General features: G+C 57.0%; 4 protein-coding genes and 1 non-coding gene across 5 annotated transcripts; 3 read left to right on the top strand and 2 right to left on the bottom strand.

Moving 5' to 3' along the window:
• Window positions 1–249: 249 nt before the first annotated feature.
• On the top strand, window positions 250–3,282 carry VDAG_09768 (E3 ubiquitin-protein ligase BRE1; the record flags this gene model as incomplete). Its single annotated transcript, XM_009654627.1, has 4 exons — window positions 250–432; window positions 721–864; window positions 1,085–2,644; window positions 2,703–3,282. 4 exons carry the CDS (start codon window positions 250–252, stop codon window positions 2,874–2,876), a joined length of 2,061 nt encoding a protein of 686 aa, XP_009652922.1. The 3' UTR covers window positions 2,877–3,282.
• A 65-nt stretch (window positions 3,283–3,347) lies between these two features.
• Window positions 3,348–4,361, bottom strand: VDAG_09767 (uncharacterized protein; the record flags this gene model as incomplete). The annotated part of the gene is made up of 1 exon (XM_009654626.1): window positions 3,348–4,361. One exon carries the CDS (start codon window positions 4,359–4,361, stop codon window positions 3,348–3,350), a length of 1,014 nt encoding a protein of 337 aa, XP_009652921.1.
• Window positions 4,362–7,116: 2,755 nt separating this feature from the next.
• Window positions 7,117–11,182, top strand: VDAG_09766 (multidrug resistance protein; the record flags this gene model as incomplete). The annotated part of the gene is made up of 2 exons (XM_009654625.1): window positions 7,117–8,899; window positions 8,964–11,182. The coding sequence occupies 2 exons, from the start codon at window positions 7,117–7,119 to the stop codon at window positions 11,180–11,182; spliced, it is 4,002 nt and encodes a 1,333-aa protein (XP_009652920.1).
• A 1,089-nt stretch (window positions 11,183–12,271) lies between these two features.
• Window positions 12,272–12,361, bottom strand: VDAG_20257. Its single transcript has one exon. It is a non-coding gene; the product is annotated as a tRNA-Phe (tRNA).
• Window positions 12,362–13,131: 770 nt separating this feature from the next.
• On the top strand, window positions 13,132–14,289 carry VDAG_09765 (monooxygenase; the record flags this gene model as incomplete). Its single annotated transcript, XM_009654624.1, has 3 exons — window positions 13,132–13,867; window positions 13,929–14,026; window positions 14,104–14,289. The coding sequence occupies 3 exons, from the start codon at window positions 13,132–13,134 to the stop codon at window positions 14,287–14,289; spliced, it is 1,020 nt and encodes a 339-aa protein (XP_009652919.1).
• Window positions 14,290–18,042: the final 3,753 nt, after the last annotated feature.

Raw genomic sequence — 18,042 nt, 5'->3', positions numbered from 1 at the left:
CGAGTGAAGGCGTCGAACCTCGAAAATTCAACTCCTCTTGCCAGCGAGGCATCGTTCCCCCCTCAGCCTTTTCCACGACCGCGGCCAGCCCGATCCCATCACGACACTGTTCGGGGCCTCCAAAATCCTTCGGCACCCTTCGGACAGACGTCCGCGCTCGCTCTGTTGTCGATTCCTTGAGCCCCTTGGAGTCGCGTCCCAGCCTCTTTCTCACCCTTCCATGATTCGCCGCGCCTCGCGACTTCGCCCATGCCTGTAGCCATCAAGCCTGCCTCGCCCCGGCCGTCATCATTGACCAAGATGGAAGATCGAAAGCGACCAGCCATCAGCGGCGCTGATGACATTGCGCCTCCCAGCAAGCGTCATCAAAGCGTCAATGGCAACAAGTCGAAAGGCGATACCGGCGAGCAGTCAGAAGAACATTGGATTGAGGTAAGTTGTCACGAGACCGCTCCTCCCCTCTTTCCAACTATCTCCCTTTGGACGAGCCATGTCCCTGCGTAATACTTTGTCGCCGACTTGACTTTGGCTCTTTCCCCCCCACCCCCTTGGAAATACGCGATGGCACGCGACCGGGAGCTCGAAGTCTTTTTGGGATCCACCTGTCAGCAGCAGCCTTTGTGGCTTGTTCAACAGACTCACCGCTCCGTGGCCCTCCATCTCATCATCGACCTGCGACGGAAACTCGCTGCAAAGACGAAACGCTAATTCGGGCCGCAGAATTACCAAAAGGGAGCCATCTGGCGAGCCTTCCAGGAATCCAAGCGCGATAAGGCTGAGCTGGAAGGTCGCGTTGATAAGCTGCAAACTCATGTAGCCCATCGCGACGACCAAATAAGATTGATCGAAATATGGTGGGAACAGGTCAGTGTTGCGCCCATCTGCGATACCCTGTCATCGGCGCTGACCGTCCCCTTCAGGTGCTACAAGAAATGGAACTGCTCGTCAACCCGACACTGCCAGCGCCATCAGGACCAACAGGTTCGTCGTGCCAATAGCCCACTCCTCGATGGCCCTGTCTAACTTGATCGCAGAACCACCATACATCACAGGCACTACTTTTAAAGACAGCACGACTTTTCAGGAACATCTTAACGACAAGACCAAGACGCTGCGCGAGAGGGCTGAGGCTGTCATTAATCGGATCGCAACGTCGCGTGGACAAATCACGCCGAATATTGCCGATTTGGAGAACAGAGTGAATGCCCTGCTCGCACAGCAAAAAGATTATCTTGTTCAGCTCGATCGCTCTCAGCATGAGAACCAGCAGCTTTCAGAGGACCTTAACAAGAAGACTCTTGAATGGTTCAAAGCTGAGCGACGGGAAAAGAGGTTGAAGAGCGCACAAGTTCAAAAGCTGGAGAAGCAGTTTCTCGCCAACGCAACACAAGGGGGCACGGCCGGCGAGAACGGTGCTGAAGCTGCTGCCTTGAATGGCAACGCTGCCGAGACCTTGCTGAAGCTAGAGGAAGCATCGGCGGTCCTCGTCAAACAGAAGGAGCAACTAGAGACTGCACATACAGACCTTGCAGCGTTGCAGGAGGAGAACTCGACCCTGAAAACGCAACGTGAAGGCATGTCGGATGAGGACTACATTCGAACCGACGTCTTCAAGGCCTTCAAAGCGCAAAACGAGGACTTGATCAAGCGGATCAATCACCTAGAAGCGGCCAACAAGCAACTGCGAGAAGAGTCCGAAAGGTTGCAATTCGAACGACAGGCCTTCCGAAGTAAATTGAACGACGAGGCGCAAACACACATTGCCGACCTCGAGCGCCAGGTCGAGGAGCGCGAAGGAGATGTCACACGTCTCAGAGCCGCAAGGGACGAGTGGTTCGCAAAAGCTAGCATGCTGGAGGCGAGCCAGAAGGAGGAGAAGACGGCGCTGCAACACATTCAAGAGCTGGCAGGCGCAAAGGACGATCGCATCACAGCCCTTGAACTCGAGCTACAGCGAGTGAAACCCGACGAGGACAGACCTATGGCCGATGCCGACCCAGCCATCGACAGCCTTCCAGTGGAGGAACTGTTGACGAAATACCGGAAACTCCAGGCTGATCTCGAGTCGATCAACAAGGAATTGCCAGCGCTCCAACAAGCGTACAAGCGATCCATGACGCTGGCGCAAAAGAAGGTCATGGACTTTTCGGCCCTCGAGGATCGGGTTGCTGCGGTGCTAGCCGAGAAGCAAAAGGTTGACTCGAAGTATTTCGCTGTTCGCAAAGACGCCGATTTCCGGGACCGTGAACTGCTTGCGCTGCGAAACCAAAACAGAAAGACCTCGGAGATCGTCACACAGCTCAAGGAAGTGGAGGCTCAGCATAGAGTGTTGATCAGCAACTTGGAGAAGCAGCTGTCAGACCTTCGGATGGCGAATGCGAACCTGGCAGCCGAGCATAAGAAGATGGAGGCGAACAGTGTAGAGTCGATCAGGAGAGCCGATACGTACAAGGCTCAAGTCAACGAACTGGCGAACCAAATCAAGGCGAAAGACGCAGCCACTGCGAGCACAAGAGAGCGGACCACGTCACAGGAGTCAGAGCTCGAACGTCTCAGAGCAAGGGTCGAATTTATCAAGAAGGAGAAGGAGGACTGGAAGCGCAAGGCATTGAGCAACTCTTCTGAAGAAGAGGAGATGCTACGAGTACGTTTCGCCATGCCCCCTTTCTTCCATTGAAGAACATGCTAACCCAAGTCGCCAGTCGTATGCGCTTTGCTCAGTTTGCCGGAATAACTTCAAAGACACTGTCCTGAAGACGTGCGGTCACCTGTTCTGTATGTCCTGCATCGACGATCGCATCAGCAACCGCATGCGCAAGTGCCCAACCTGCGCCACATCCTTTGATCGCAAGGATTCGTTGTCTGTTCACCACTAGAAACGCACGAGGAACGAGACTCGCGAAAGCTCGTTGGCTCTTTTCTCTTTGTTCGATTGGATCCTGCATTAAACGGAAGGAACCGGGGGCGGGGTGGTAGCTTGTTCGCCAACCAACTCAAGGGTGTTTGGGTGTTCTGGGGTTTGGTGTTCCATGGATGATACCTTTTCTGGTCGCGCAAGAGCAAGGCCACTCACTCCACTACCGCGATTGGAAAGGGCTGGCTGTGTATTTCTACCTGTATCATATGTATCCGCGGATGTGCTCTCGAGGCGGCCTACGGACAGGTCCGGCGAGAGAGCGGATGCATTGTGATGGCGTCGCTGTTAGCAAGACGCGCATCGTTGTAGGAACATGGTTCCGACTAGACGTAGAATCGAGCAATACCAACCAGTGTTGCCATTTGCGTAAGCTATCTAGGACGGTGATGCCAGCTGACCAAGTCAGCACGATGAGGGGAACCAAGCAGCTTTATCTCCTGTTTGTGGACCCGAAGCCAGTGCTCTCATGCCTCGCCGATGAGCTGGACCCTGAAGAGGTCCTCGAGGGGCCGGCGCCCCAGCCGTAACCGTCGTTGGTGCCGTAGCCGTAGCCTCCACCGCCAAAGCCAGTCCTCCTATCGTTGCGGTTGTTGTTGTTGTTGTTGTTGTTGTTGTTCCTGCCGCCTGCCATGTACCCAGCCGCTGCACCACCAGCCAGTCCACTCCAGAAGCCCGGTCGCCAACCCTGGCCTTGCTGGTTGCTCGACGAGGGCTTCGCGCCAGGGTACGGTGGCGGGGGATCATCGTCATGGTTGAACGGCTGCCACCCGCCGCCACCGCCGCCCCAGCCTCCGCCCCATCCACCGCCAGGTCCTCCTCCACCACCACCACCACCACCCCAGCCGCGCCGCTGGCCGTCCACGCCGAGCCTCCTGTTCCGATCCTGCGCGACGCACGCCGAGTAGACGATCCACGCAAAGACGCCGACGAAGAGCACCATGAACAGCAAGCCCGGCAGCGCCGACGCGCCGGCCTCGCCGCGGCCCCATCCGCCGTTCCCGCCCGCGAGGTCAGGGTGGCGCCTCTCGCCCTCGTCGGTCAGGACGACGCGGTACTCGACGCCGCAGCTCCCCTTGAGGACGTAGGGGTCGTCGGCCGAGCTGTAGCCCTCGCACACGACGTCGGTGCTGCCGAGCTTGAGGTCGACGGGCAGGTTGGCGGCGCAGGACCACTGCACGTCCTCGGCGTCGTAGCCGGACCCCTGGTTCGTGCACCGCAGGACGTCGATCGGGTGCAGGGCGCAGAGCTTCGGGGCCGAGAGGCACTTGAGCTGCGGCACGGCGGGGAGGCGGCGGTGCGTCGTCTGGGCGCCGTCGCCGCGGAGCGTCAGCGTCTTGACCTGGGAGAGGAGGATGGCGTTCTTGGGCGGTTTGGCGGCTGCTGCGGCGGCGGGGAGGGAGAGGAGGAGGGGCAGGAGGAGGGCGGACGTGGCGTCGGAGCGCATGTTGAGGGTGTGTTTGATCGTGTGGTTCGAGATGATTTCCGATCGGTGCGTGTAGGCAATCGTCGTCGTCGTTGTCGTCAAGTCGCAAAATGCAAGCTGGGCTCAGTGCATGACGTATGCAGCGCCCTCGAAAGTATGTTCAAAAGCTGTACTTCGTGTTGTCGTCACAGGTCGAGGCTGTAGGATGTTGGCGGTTCAGATAGGTTTCTTCGAGAGAGGACAGATTGCCATCGGCCCTTAGCGTGGCAAAAGCCTGGAGGCGGGTGGAAGAGACGTCGGTACGTGTTGGTAGCTGAAGCCTAACCGAATAGCTTCACAAGCTTAATTCTGTCCAGGTAGGACTCCAGCTGGAGCTGGAGGCAAATCCGACTGTAGGTGGGGCCAACGCCACCTGAGCCAGATTTCGCCACGTGTCAGCCACAGCGCAATCTCGACGACGAAAGGTAAGAAATCTCGTCCCGACACACGCAGTGAAGGCGCCCATCCAATGTGCTTCATTGCTCCTGGTGTAGCCTGTGTCATGGAGGAACTACATGGTATGCAAATTTCATCCTCTTCTTCTGCGCAGAGATTTCGAAACTCCCGTCAATCTGCCTTGGACCAAAGCCTCGAGACAAGACCATTTCAGTTCGCTACCTTAGTGAGACCACGGCTTTTCCCAGACTCTGCTCAATGTCCGGATGAACGCCCCTCCCACCGAAGGCTGCTGAGCACAATCTCCCTAGCGTTCAGTTCACTTAGGACTTGGGATGGACCTCGTTATCGGCCACCACATTGGGAAATTCTGAGGGTCAACACTTAGGGACGGAGGTCCACTCCTTGTGCCATATGCATCGTGCATAGTGGACTACGACAGACGGAGACCCCAAGCCAAGCGAAAAGCTTGGCCTTCGCATTTGATGACCGGAGACATGCGACGCGACAAGGCAAAGATGGGGTTAGTCGGCGTTAGGATAGGGTTTCGACCTGGATCCGCGCCCAGCGAATGCGAGTCCGAGACGGGAGCTTTCAACAAACAGGCAGCTAAGGCGAAACGAATCCCAAAAAGTGCAAAAGCACGGGAAGGCAGGACCACATCATTGCGACACGACACACATGATCTTACTCGTAAGAGCCGTCGTACATGGTAGTTACGAGCTGTGCATCAGAAACAAAATCCACATACCCACGCACGCGTCGCCCCCTACCAAGGCACCAAGGTACCTACGAGGTAGCCGTGGGCAAATCTCCCCAGGCAGCAGCGACAGCAGCAGCACGAGGAGCAGCGCAACAGCAGGCCAGGCCATTCGGCAAGCCATTGCCGGAAGTGGTGCGCCGCGAACGGGGCGACTGACTTGTGCCAGTGGATTTAAGCGACGACAACTCGGAGTGAATCAGTGACGGCGCGTGGCCCCGCGGCGCATCGGTCAAGGTGTCCAATAGACTCAAACTCGGCGGGGTGGGCTTCGGGGCGTTGAAGTGCCCGAGGCGCGGTAAGACAATGCCCCCTTGGGTTGGGACCCTTCCCCCCTACGAACCCTTCCAAGGTAAGGTACCTAACCATTACCTTGATGCAATGGATCTTGATGCGATGGATCTTGCTGCAATGGGGGGACGCGAGTGATCCTGATGCATGTTGTCTGGGAGCCGCTACTTCCGTTGAGTCACTCAATGCTGTGCCGCAATGGTTGCCGATAGGATCTTTCGCCGATGATGACGGCCGCCGTATGGTCTGGCGATGATAACATGGCAGAGACAACAAAAGTGAGCTGACGCAATGCTAGACGAGACACCAGAGTGACATGTTGCCATACTTGAGGCGCAGGCTTGGTTTGGTGGTGGATGGTGGGTGTGGGTGGTGGGTGGTGGGTGTGGTAGGTGTCCTGAGCAGCTAAAAAATGCACAGCTGTGAGACCCTTTGAAGTGGAGGGGGCCTGATGCTGGCTACCAATCGCATCGGTGGAATCTTTCGGATTAGCCTGGGAACTTGTGTACATGTACATGTAATGTAGTACCTTCGGTACGTATCTGCTGTTGCTGACACGGCGAGGGAGTCAGACCGTGTGGAACGAGCTGGTCCCGGCCGCCCCTGCCCTCTCCGGCCGAGTCCCATCTTGTACCCCCGGTTCGGGCGTAAACGAGGGAACCGCTACCAAGAGGGCGCTGCTTTTCCAGAAGGAAGCACCAACGTGCAACCACAAGACGCTGTGCATCTGGACCGGGGATAATCAGCCCCGCCACAAAGTGGACGGAACATCGGCAAGATCCCTTGCCGTTGACCCAGCCCAAATTCCACCTGCAGCAGCAGCGAGCTATTACATGGTAGTTGCCTCGGTTGCTACAAGTACAACAACAATCTCATCCCACCAACAAAGATCCCTGTGGTCCTCTGTCCAGCTTCAAAGCACTTTTCCTTCCTTTTGCATCGACTGTTGGTTCTCTTTTAGGACAATTTGCAGATGACTGACCAGTTTTCTGCTACGAACACCAGACTGCGACGAAGACGATAACAACACCAGCTACGACAGCCCGGCACAACGACATAGGAGGTCCCGCTTTGGGTGAAGCAACCTCTGATCGCATTCTTCCCCGATGCGCCAAACGTGAGGCTGAGACATCACCACGCGAGAACAGTGCAACCCGTTTGCAATCACCAAAACCTCCTATAGCAGAAGCTTCTGGTGACTCGACGCCGTTGGGAATAGTTTCCTCCAGTTGAACCTTCCCCCAAGCTGCGCGAGTCTGCGAGGCTCTCCCAGCTCTCCCAGCTCTTACCATGCCCACCCCACTACCAGAAAAGCCCGTCGCGAGCGGCACCGCTTCCTCGCAAGGGGACTCGACGGAGATAGAAGCCCATTCCCACACCAACGAGAAGGCTGCTACCGACAAGATTGACCTCGAGAAAGCCGACAGCAAGATTGCGACCCCGCCCAAGGCCGCATCCCAAGAAGATCCCTTCAAACACCTGCCCGATGACGAGGCAGCCGTGTTGAAGCGCCAGATCATCACCCCCGAAGTCAAGGCGGGCGTGGCGGCGCTCTACAGGTACTCCTCGACCAACGACATCATCATCATTGTCATCTCCACCCTCTGTGCCATTGCTGCAGGTGCCGCACTGCCGCTCATGACGGTCATCTTCGGCAATCTGCAGAATGTTTTCCAGGACTACTTCGTTTACCGGAGTATGTCCTATGACGACTTTACGGATGAGCTTGCCAAGCTGGTCTTGTACTTTGTTTATCTGGCCATCGGCGAATTCGTTGTCAGCTACATCTCGACCGTCGGCTTCATCTACACGGGTGAGCACATCAGTGCCCAGATTCGCATTCACTATCTCGAGAGCTGTATGCGCCAGAACATTGGCTTCTTCGACAACCTCGGCTCCGGAGAGGTCACAACGCGCATCACGGCCGACACCAACCTGATCCAGGACGGCATGTCTGAGAAGGTTTCGCTGACCATTGCCGCACTCGCCACATTCATCGCTGCCTTCGTTATCGGCTTCATCTTCTACTGGAAGCTGACTCTTATCCTCTTCTCGACCGTCGTCGCCCTCGTCCTCGTCATGGGCAGTGGATCGACGTTCATCATGAAGTTCAACAAACAGTCCATTGACTCGTACGCCCAGGGTGGCAGCTTGGCCGACGAGGTCATCAGCTCCATCCGAAATGCCATCGCCTTTGGCACCCAGGACCGCCTGGCCAAGCAGTACGATGTTCATCTCGTCAAGGCCGAGTTTTTCGGCTTCAGAGTCAAGGGAGCCATTGGCTGCATGGTCGCAGGCATGATGTGCATCTTGTACCTCAACTACGGCTTGGCCTTCTGGATGGGAAGTACCTACATCCTGAGCGGCGAGGTGGACCTTCGAGCTGTCTTGATTATCATGATGTCGGTCATGATCGGTGCGTTCAATCTTGGCAACGTTGCACCCAATATCCAAGCATTCTCCACAGCTGTCGCTGCGGCCGCCAAGATTTACAACACCATCGACCGTGTGTCACCCCTGGACCCTTCTCTTGACACCGGCGACAAGCTCGAGAAGCTGGAGGGCACTATCACACTGAAGGGCATCAAGCACATCTACCCTTCGCGGCCCGAGGTCGTCGTCATGCAGGATGTTTCCTTGACTATTCCCGCCGGCAAGACGACTGCCTTGGTCGGCGCCTCGGGTTCTGGTAAGAGTACAATTGTTGGACTTGTCGAGCGCTTCTACGATCCTGTCCAGGGATCCGTCTACCTGGACGGACATGATATCACCAAGCTCAACCTTCGATGGCTTCGCCAGCAGATGGCCCTTGTTAGCCAGGAACCAACGTTGTTCGGCACGACCATCTTCCACAACATTCGTCATGGCCTCATTGGTACCCAGCATGAGAACGAGTCTGAAGAAAAGCTGCGTGAGCTCGTCATCGGAGCTGCAAAGAAGGCCAATGCCCACGATTTCATCACCAGCCTTCCCGAGGGATACGAGACAAATGTCGGCGAGCGCGGTTTCCTGTTGTCTGGCGGCCAGAAGCAGCGTATTGCCATCGCTCGTGCCATTGTCTCTGACCCCAAGAGTAAGTTACTTCTGCCAGTCTGCACGCCTTTCGGAAGCCCCTCAGAACTGACAATATGATGTAGTTCTTCTGCTTGACGAAGCCACCTCGGCCCTCGACACCAAGTCGGAGGGCGTTGTACAAGCCGCCCTCGAGGTCGCCGCCGAAGGTCGCACGACGATTACCATTGCCCATCGTCTTTCAACAATCCGTGACGCTCACAATATTGTTGTCATGTCCGAGGGTCGCATTGTCGAGCAGGGAACTCACGACGAGCTTCTTGAACTGAACGCTGCCTACTACAACCTCGTCACCGCCCAGAACATTGCCGCCGTGAACGAGATGACCCCCGAGGAGGCGGCAGCCATCGACGAAAAGGATGAGCAGCTGATACGTCAAGCTTCCCGATCCAAGGAAGGCTACGTGCATGATCCGCAAGACGACATCAACCTCAACCGCACCACCACCACCAAGTCAGCTTCCAGTGTTGCTCTCCAGGGCAAGCAGCCCGAACTGGAGAAGAAGTATGGTCTCTGGACACTGATCAAGCTCATTGGCTCCTTCAACAAAAAGGAGGTGCACTTCATGCTGATTGGATTGATCTTTTCCATCATCTGTGGTGGTGGCAACCCAACGACAGCCGTATTCTTTGCCAAGCAGATTGTCACGCTCATCGTGCCTGTGACGGATCAGAATCGCGATCAGATCAAGTCCGACTCGGATTTCTGGAGTCTCATGTATCTGATGCTTGCTCTGGTTCAGCTCCTCGCGTTTGCGACTCAAGGGATCCTGTTCGCCAAGTGCTCGGAGCGACTCGTCCACCGGGTCAGAGACCGCGCTTTCCGCACCATGCTGCGCCAGGATGTTGCCTTCTTTGACAAGGACGAGAACACGGCCGGCGCACTGACGTCTTTCTTGTCGACCGAGACCACGCACGTGGCAGGACTGAGCGGTGTCACACTAGGTACCCTGCTCATGGTCACCACTACGCTTGTCGCGGCGTTGGCGCTGTCTATTGCCATCGGCTGGAAACTCGCCCTCGTATGCGCGGCAACGATTCCACTCCTGATCGGATGTGGCTTCTTCCGTTTCTGGATCCTCGCACACTTCCAACGCCGGTCCAAGGCTGCGTATTCCTCTTCGGCGAGCTTCGCCTCCGAGGCCATCTCGGCCATCCGTACCGTTGCGTCCCTCACCCGCGAGCAGGATGTCCTCGACATGTACAAGAAGTCGCTGGCCGAGCAGCAGCGACGCAGTCTGCGATCCGTCCTCAAGTCGAGTTCACTCTACGCTGGCTCTCAGTCTCTGACGTTCCTTGCTTTCGCCCTCGGTTTCTGGTACGGTGGCACACTCATCGCCAGCCGCGAATACAATATGTTCCAGTTCTTCGTCTGCTTTTCCGCCATCATCTTCGGTGCGCAGTCGGCTGGTTCCATTTTCTCTTTCGCGCCCGACATGGGCAAGGCGCATCAGGCGGCGGGCGAGCTGAAGACACTCTTTGACCGCAAGCCGACCATTGACACTTGGTCCACGGAAGGCGAGTCGCTCGAGTCGGTCGACGGCACGCTCGAGTTCCGCGATGTGCACTTCCGCTACCCGACGAGGCCGGAGCAGCCCGTGCTGCGCGGTCTGAACCTCACCGTACGCCCTGGCCAATACATCGCGCTCGTTGGCGCTTCGGGCTGCGGCAAGTCGACGACGATTGCGCTTCTCGAGCGATTCTACGACCCGTTGGCAGGTGGCATTTATATTGACGGCAAGGAGATTAGCACGCTCAACGTAAACAATTACCGGTCCTTCATCGCGCTCGTCAGTCAAGAGCCTACACTGTACCAGGGCTCCATTCGCGAGAACATCCTGCTCGGCACTCCCCACGAGGCCACGGATGAGGCCATTGAGTTTGCATGCCGTGAGGCCAACATCTACGACTTCATCGTGTCTTTGCCCGACGGCTTCAACACAGTCGTCGGCAGCAAGGGTGCCCTCCTGTCGGGTGGACAGAAGCAGCGCATTGCCATTGCACGTGCATTGATCCGAGACCCGAAGATCCTGCTGCTAGACGAGGCGACGTCCGCGTTGGACTCGGAGTCGGAGCACGTTGTGCAGGCAGCCCTCGACAAGGCGGCCAAGGGACGGACGACGATTGCCGTCGCGCACAGGCTGAGCACTATCCAAAAGGCGGATGTGATTTATGTATTCGATCAGGGACGGATCGTAGAGCAGGGTACACACACGGAGCTCATGCGGGCGAACGGCCGGTACGCCGAGCTGGTCAACCTGCAGAGCCTGGAGAAGCATACATAAAAGTGTAGAGAGGCGAGAGAGGCATCGTTGTTTTACTTTTTCCTGATATCCGGCCTCTGGAGGTCATATACGGAACTCCACGGGCAGGAGTTCCGTCATACATGCGGCGTTGGATGGCATATCCTGTGTTGATGCTTTGAGCATTATAGTGTAGTGTAATCGGCTGCGGCCGGGGAGGACGCACACCCCTCTCGTCCTTTCTGTTACCATACGCCCAAGGGGTGATGAAGAACTCCAATTTTTTTTCTCTTTTAAAGATTCTCTCCGGCGCGTGCTATTTTGAATTGTCATGGGAACGTATAGTCATTGTGATACGTTGCCGTGCGGGATATGTTTCCCGGATGAGGCTACGGCTCCAAATATGAGGGTTCAGAGCGTCAGTGACGGCCACGACTCTATTTGGCACGTGCGAATAAAAGAAGAAGTGCGTAGAGCAAGGCACTCGAGACATGCATTTTCGCCCGACTGCAACGCGAGCAACCTCTCATCCCCGCGACGGCGCGAGGCCCTGAAGGCAGCACACGAGACGGAAAGCGATACCGTGTTTTCTCGGGTCCTTTGCTCCTTGCTCTGCACCGGCCCCGTGGTGGAGAACGCCCGTGCGGCTTGGGGCAATGCAGAGCGAGTGAGCCCTCGTGGCGAGATTACCTTTGGGGTAGGCAGTCGGCGATACCACGCCGCGCGGCGGGACGGACGCAAGGGGAAAACAAGGTGAAACATGCAAGGGGGATGGATGTGCGCGCGGGGACGACGGCGGGTCCGCTCGGTGGTACGAGGGAGACGGGACTAGAGAGAGAGAGTGTGTGTGAAGGAGATCATGACGGTGCCGGGGCGGGATCGGAGGTTTCTGTTGAGGTTCGGCGGTCGAGGGACGGTTGCACGGCGCTGCATCGCTGTTGAATGAGCTGAGGTGTTGTGTAAGCTAGAGAGGTATGTGTGAAGTGATTGATACTTGGCTTTTATTAGAGCTGTCATTGAGACATGGAGGCGGTCGATGGCAGAAGAAACATTAGTAAAAAAAAAAAAAAAAAAGAAACTCGAACAAGGCTTGAGAGCAATGGCAAAACGAATGATTCGAAGATCATGAGCTGGGGTGAGCCGGGATCGAACCAGCGACCTTTAGATTGACTTCCTGAAGTTGACTTCAGTCTAACGCGCTCCCAACTGCGCCATCCCCCCTGGTGATGACATGTCGTCAGTCATGTGGGCCTATACATCAAATTCTGAGGACTTTACAAGGACATTAGGTCCAAGCAAGAAATTGCTGTGCCTACTACTTCCTACTCCTTCGCAAGGCCTGTAGTCTTCAGATACCACCCAGTCGATTCCCGAAGCCATCCATTGATGATACAATGCCATGCCTCGCAAAGCAAGCAAAGACGCATGCCGAGTAAGCGGCGGTCATGTCCTACACGAGCAACCCGGCAATGTACATGACTACTGCGCCCCGAAACGTGGGCCGAGGCAAGCGACCTACATGTTAAAGGACCGGGCCAAAAACCCGGGGAAAGGGGGTCCGCTGCGAGAGCCGCCTCTACGCTCCCAGAATAACTCATTTCAGTCATGAGAAACCCACTCCGAGAATTCATGCCCGATCATTACTTCTACTCTGGGATCGCGGCCGATGCCAGGGCCCTGTGAACACGAACGGCAGGACTCTTCGATGAATGCGACTGGACGGTTCGAGGGCTCGGGGGACCGTGTCCCCTCCCGGCACACGAACACGCCAAGAGACCTATACGGGTTCTCCGCGCCCTCGAGATGAGGACTTCAACGAGCGCAGAGAATGAAAGCCCTACAGGGCTCGGCATCGAGCATGTCCTTCGCTATAAGAAGCCGAAGGAGAGCGTCATGATGTAGAACAGGTCGTTGACTCGACCACGCCTCACCTCCTTGTCTCAAGGTTGATCTGCTCGCACCCCTCGTATCGCGCTAGCAGCCTCGCCAAGATGCTCTCCCGATCGATCGCCGCTCTTCTTTCCCTGACGGCAGCCGCCTCGGCGAGCGTCATTCCTCGTGCCAACAGCACCTGCGCGGACCCCGTCGTCCGCAAAGAGTGGCGCGAGCTCACCGGCGCCGAAAAGGCCGAGTACCTCCGCGCCGCTGTCTGCCTCCGCAACCTCCCCAAGGCTAAGTACGAGTTTGTCGACGCCGTGACGACGCGCATGGACGACCTCGTCTTCACCCACTTTAGCCTCAACACGGACATCCACTTTGTGGCCAACTTTCTCCCATGGCACCGCTGGTACGTGCAGCTGCACGAGGACCTGCTGCGCACCGAGTGCGGCTTCGCCGGCGCGCAGCCGTACTGGGACTGGAGCATTGACGGCGACGCCGTGAACACGCCCAACTCGCCCGTCTTTGACGCCGAGACGGGCTTCGGCGGCAACGGCGTGCGCACGGGGAGCACCGAGCCCGGCTTCGAGCGCTGCGTCGTCGACGGGCCCTTTGCCCACACGAACCTGACCCTCGCCATGGGCTGGCCCAACATGAACGACCCAGGCGACCGGCCGCACTGCTTCACGCGCGAGTTCAACAATGCCTCGGGCAGGGACGAGAACGGCGAGATGATCATTGGCGACATGCAGGCTGCTGCCTACAACTCCAAAGTCATGAACACCATCTATGGCTTTGACACGTACGCCGCCATGAGCAACATGCTCGAGGGGCTGCCGCACGCGCAGAGTACGTTCTTCTTCGTCAACCACCTTGCCTTCTTTTCTGCTGATACTGACTTGGCACGCAGTCCACAGCATCATCTTTGGTGACATGGGTCCCGCGACCTCGCCCAACGAGCCGCTCTTCTTCCTGCACCACGCCAACGTCGACCGTGCCTGGGCCAAGGTACGTTCTCCCCCACCCTCCCTGACTGTCAACCTCGTCTTTGCTTGCCATGGTGCAGTTGCTGACGTCCGCTGTAGTGGCAGGGCCGTAACGCCACGCGTCTGGCGGATTACGCCGGCTTCAACGACCCCAACAGGGTCATCTCGGCCTCTTTGGACGACACGATGCCGGTCATGCGGCTTGCCGACGAGGAGCCCATTGTGCGCGACTTCATGGATACCCAGGCCGGGCCCCTGTGCTACACGTACTCGGCATCAACGTAATCTCTCGTGAAAGAGGCTCCTGAGCTTGATGGACGCGATGTGACGGTGAGACGGTGTATGATGTATACCCATGACGAGGTAGCTGTTGAAATAACTGTTGAAACATCCACAAAGGAGGCTGATGTTAGAGTTGCCCCTGATGGCATGGCGGGGCAGATCTCTGCCTTGATTTTTCACGGCTTCTTCCACGATAGAGTTTTTGTTTTACGAGGGCTGGCATTTTTTTTCTTGACAGGTATCACAAACCTGGTGCACCCATCCGAGCAACTCGCATACCCATTTCGCCTGCTTTCAGGAACGGCCGCCGTGTCCCTGTCTCGTGGACCAGTGATCGTTCACCGATGAAGCGCAATGTCCCGAGTCTTCACATGTCCTCGTAGGCGCATGTCCTGACAGGAACGAGCGCCAAAGACATGCTGCCAAAATAAGCTGATAGGTCTGAAGGATGGATGGCCTTATTAGCCTGATCCTTGAGCTGAACAGCAGGCACGCGGGGCCAAGAACGGCTGCTTGCATTGTGAGATTGTTCCTCGAGATGATTCGAAGGGAAGTGCTTGGGCTTGGCAGCCGCTGCGGCACGACGGGCTTGTCAGTCTACACAGTAAGACACTGCATCCCCACCGGATGATATGATATGATATGAGGCGCGCGCCGTGGCCCATGGCAAAACAAAGATTGAAGCAGCGGCTGGCAGGCCACATGACTAGACTCCTTTGACGGAGATGACCATTGGATATCGGGGCTGCGCAGGGCCGCGGCAGCACGGTAGCGCTGATGGGGACACCTCGGATGATGATGGTCGTTTCCCGACACATGAATCGCGATTGGGTTGGAGCTCTGGCGCACTCCCTCGCGTCAGTTCTTCGGAGAAATATCATAGATCGGCTAGTGAGACAAAAGCAGCGAAGAAGAAAACGAGTGAGCACGGCCTGGACAAGTCGAACGCTGGCCGTCGGACCAGGTCAGGAACAAAGAATTGAGTTGGCGCCAAGTTTTGTGTGGTCGTAACTGGTGGCGCCGATGCGGGAGTCCAGTGCGTGTGCCTGGCTAGCAGAGAGTACCAAGTAGTGTCGTCCATATTCGTACATGGTAGGTAAGTGAGAAGTACTGTAGTACAACGTGAGATCCACGTGTCATCGGTCGAGGACGTTTTTGTTCTGGTCAGTGGTTGGCTCATGAGGATCGCGCCGGCGGCAGGCTCTGCTGTGGTTGATGATTTGGTTGGATCCTCTTGCGCGTGCCCTCATCTTGGGTGAATGGAGGCTAAAGATGGGATGAGAGCAGGTTGGATAGGTACAGGTAGGATCGAGTTGGGTGGCACACAAAGTTTTCTGGGGGTGGCTGCCAATGGCCAACATTTCACAGTCTTCCTTGACATGTCCTTCGTGACCCTGTGCTCCCTTTTCGTTCTGTCATTTGACATGGTTCGTGGCTGCATCGACAGGATCGTGGGATGACCGGATACAATCTTTGGCGGCGGTGGCGGCGGCGGCGAAGGATGCTGGCATGTGGCCCTACTGATGTATGTTTTCTATAATGTGTCCAGATCAAGCTCGTGATGGGTGTCAAACCCTGAACACGATGAACAAAGTTCAATCTCCATGCAGCGGGAAGGGAAGGCAAGGGGGACGGGATGGAAACACCAGGAAGGGACGACGGCATTGCATTACTGGTTTGTATATTTTCCCATTGGCCCTCGCAGCGGGCCCTCTCCTCCGCTCAGGGGGGGGGGAGGCAGGTGCTGTACAAGTACTTGCTGGCAGGTGCTGTACATGTAGGCTGTGGCTACCGTCCAGGCAGGTAGCCGTACCTACCCATCTACAGGTACAAGGTACTGTAGGTGTCTAGCAGGTGTGACCCACCCTCCACCTACGCCCGCCTACGCCCTGCCTGTGCCCACGGCGCCTGTCTAATTTCCCCCTCTTCCCACATCTTCCTTCAAGCTTCCACCATCATGCCCCAATTGAGCCTCGACTCGAATCCATCATCGCCTGCGACCAGCCCGTCCGGATTAGGCACACTATCCTCGTCCATCGTTCCATCGAGGCCTCGCTTCGCCTTTTTCTCTTTCGCCGGCATGGTCATGGCCATCCATCTTCGGATCATTGTCGCGGTACCAGGCACGGTCGGAACGCACGGCGACGGGGATGTGGGCATTGAGCGCGAACAAACACGAAGAAACAGGCACAACGACCGTGAGCCTCCCTGCCACCCCTTGCTCTTCCCCGGGTGCCTAGTGGCACGTCCCTGTTTCCTCGCTCCAAGCTCAGGAGTTCGTTCCAAGCTGCCAAAAGAGAATACGATGTCCCTGATGAGGTCCACCGACACTACCTGACTTCGCCTGACTACTGCTTCCTGCCTGGGTGCACCACCGCAAGCACCAGCACACTCTTCACAACGCTCACCTGAAGGGCCATCCATGGTCATACCCACTTGTCCGGCCGGCTGGCTTCAGGGCAACCTGATCGACCACCCCCAATGCTACCAGGACCAGGAGTCAGCGAGCCATCGTCCGGCGCACGTCCTCCGCTGGCTCAATGCCTCGGGCAGGCAGCCAGGCACGCTTTCCGCCTCTTGTTCACATCGTTCACATGCGGTGCAGACATGTACATTACTGTACAGTGATCAATGGCGAATTCTACGGCCGAATCATCAGACCACCGGCGGTCCAATCCACCTACTACCACCAACAGAATCAATTTTCTGCTGCAATGTACTGTACCGGCAAAGCCACGAGCCAATCTGATTCTCTGCGCGAATCAAGAGCCATATCCGCCAGCATGAACCAGCAGATCCAACTGGATCATCCTAATGCGGGACGTCATCTGGACCATCTCCCGCCGATACCCAGACTACCGGTCATGCCCAAGTCGACCTATCCTGGTCCGCTGCCCTCCTGTCGCTGGTCCAGGCCCTCCCAATATTGGTTCCTTAGCCTACTGCTTTTGCCCCTCGTACTCGACCACTTACGTACCACCACCAGTGGCCCCGGAGGCGCATCCGTCTGCATGAGCAATCAATCGCCAGCTGGATGACTTGCTGATTGCCTTTGCGCTTGTGCAAACCAGCTGCCCAACTGGGCGCCTCCATGCAGCCGCCACCCCAATTCGGCAGACATTCGGGCCTTGCTTTGTGTACCCTCAGCCCCTGCCAGCATAGAGTGGCCGGCCAAAAGACTTTGCAGGGACCACTTGGAATTTCTCGCACAACGCTTCGTCGAAAAGGAGGCTCACGAACCACTACCACTATATTCCCTCCCCTCGCCTTCACCAAACGCTGCCATGTCCAATGTTCCGTGCTCAGCGTTCGATCGACCGGAATCAAGCCCCCAAAACCTGCTAGCACATCTCGGCTCTGGACCCCTTTCGCCAACACCACGCCGGAATCGCGTGCCACCGCGTGGCTTGTCAAATCGCTCGCGCCTGGGAACCCCTGATACCTGGCAGGGATCCCTAGTTCGCAACGAGTCTGCAGAATCCACCGTGTAGAGTTAGCCCCACCTCAAGCCAGGCCCGCCCACTCGCCAGGCCTCGTCCGGCTCTATCATGTCCAAGCACTTTTCCTGACCCCTTCACGGCACGACGCTCACACCCAAGCAGGGCCCCTGGTCCCCATTGCCCACCATCCTGGATGCTACCACGCCGCCGACTGCGCCTGTTCACCCGCCTGCTCGCTTTGGCCAAGCCAATATTGCTGCCCCCCGTCGCTGCCGCAGAGTCCACCGTTCTCTCTTCATAACCAAGTTGTGCCCCC

This window comes from Verticillium dahliae, genomic scaffold (assembly GCF_000150675.1).
Source record: "Verticillium dahliae VdLs.17 supercont1.27 genomic scaffold, whole genome shotgun sequence".
Classification (NCBI taxonomy): Eukaryota; Fungi; Ascomycota; class Sordariomycetes; order Glomerellales; family Plectosphaerellaceae; genus Verticillium; species Verticillium dahliae.
Note: the sequence above shows the minus strand (reverse complement) of the source record. Positions and strands in the feature narration are given on the sequence as shown.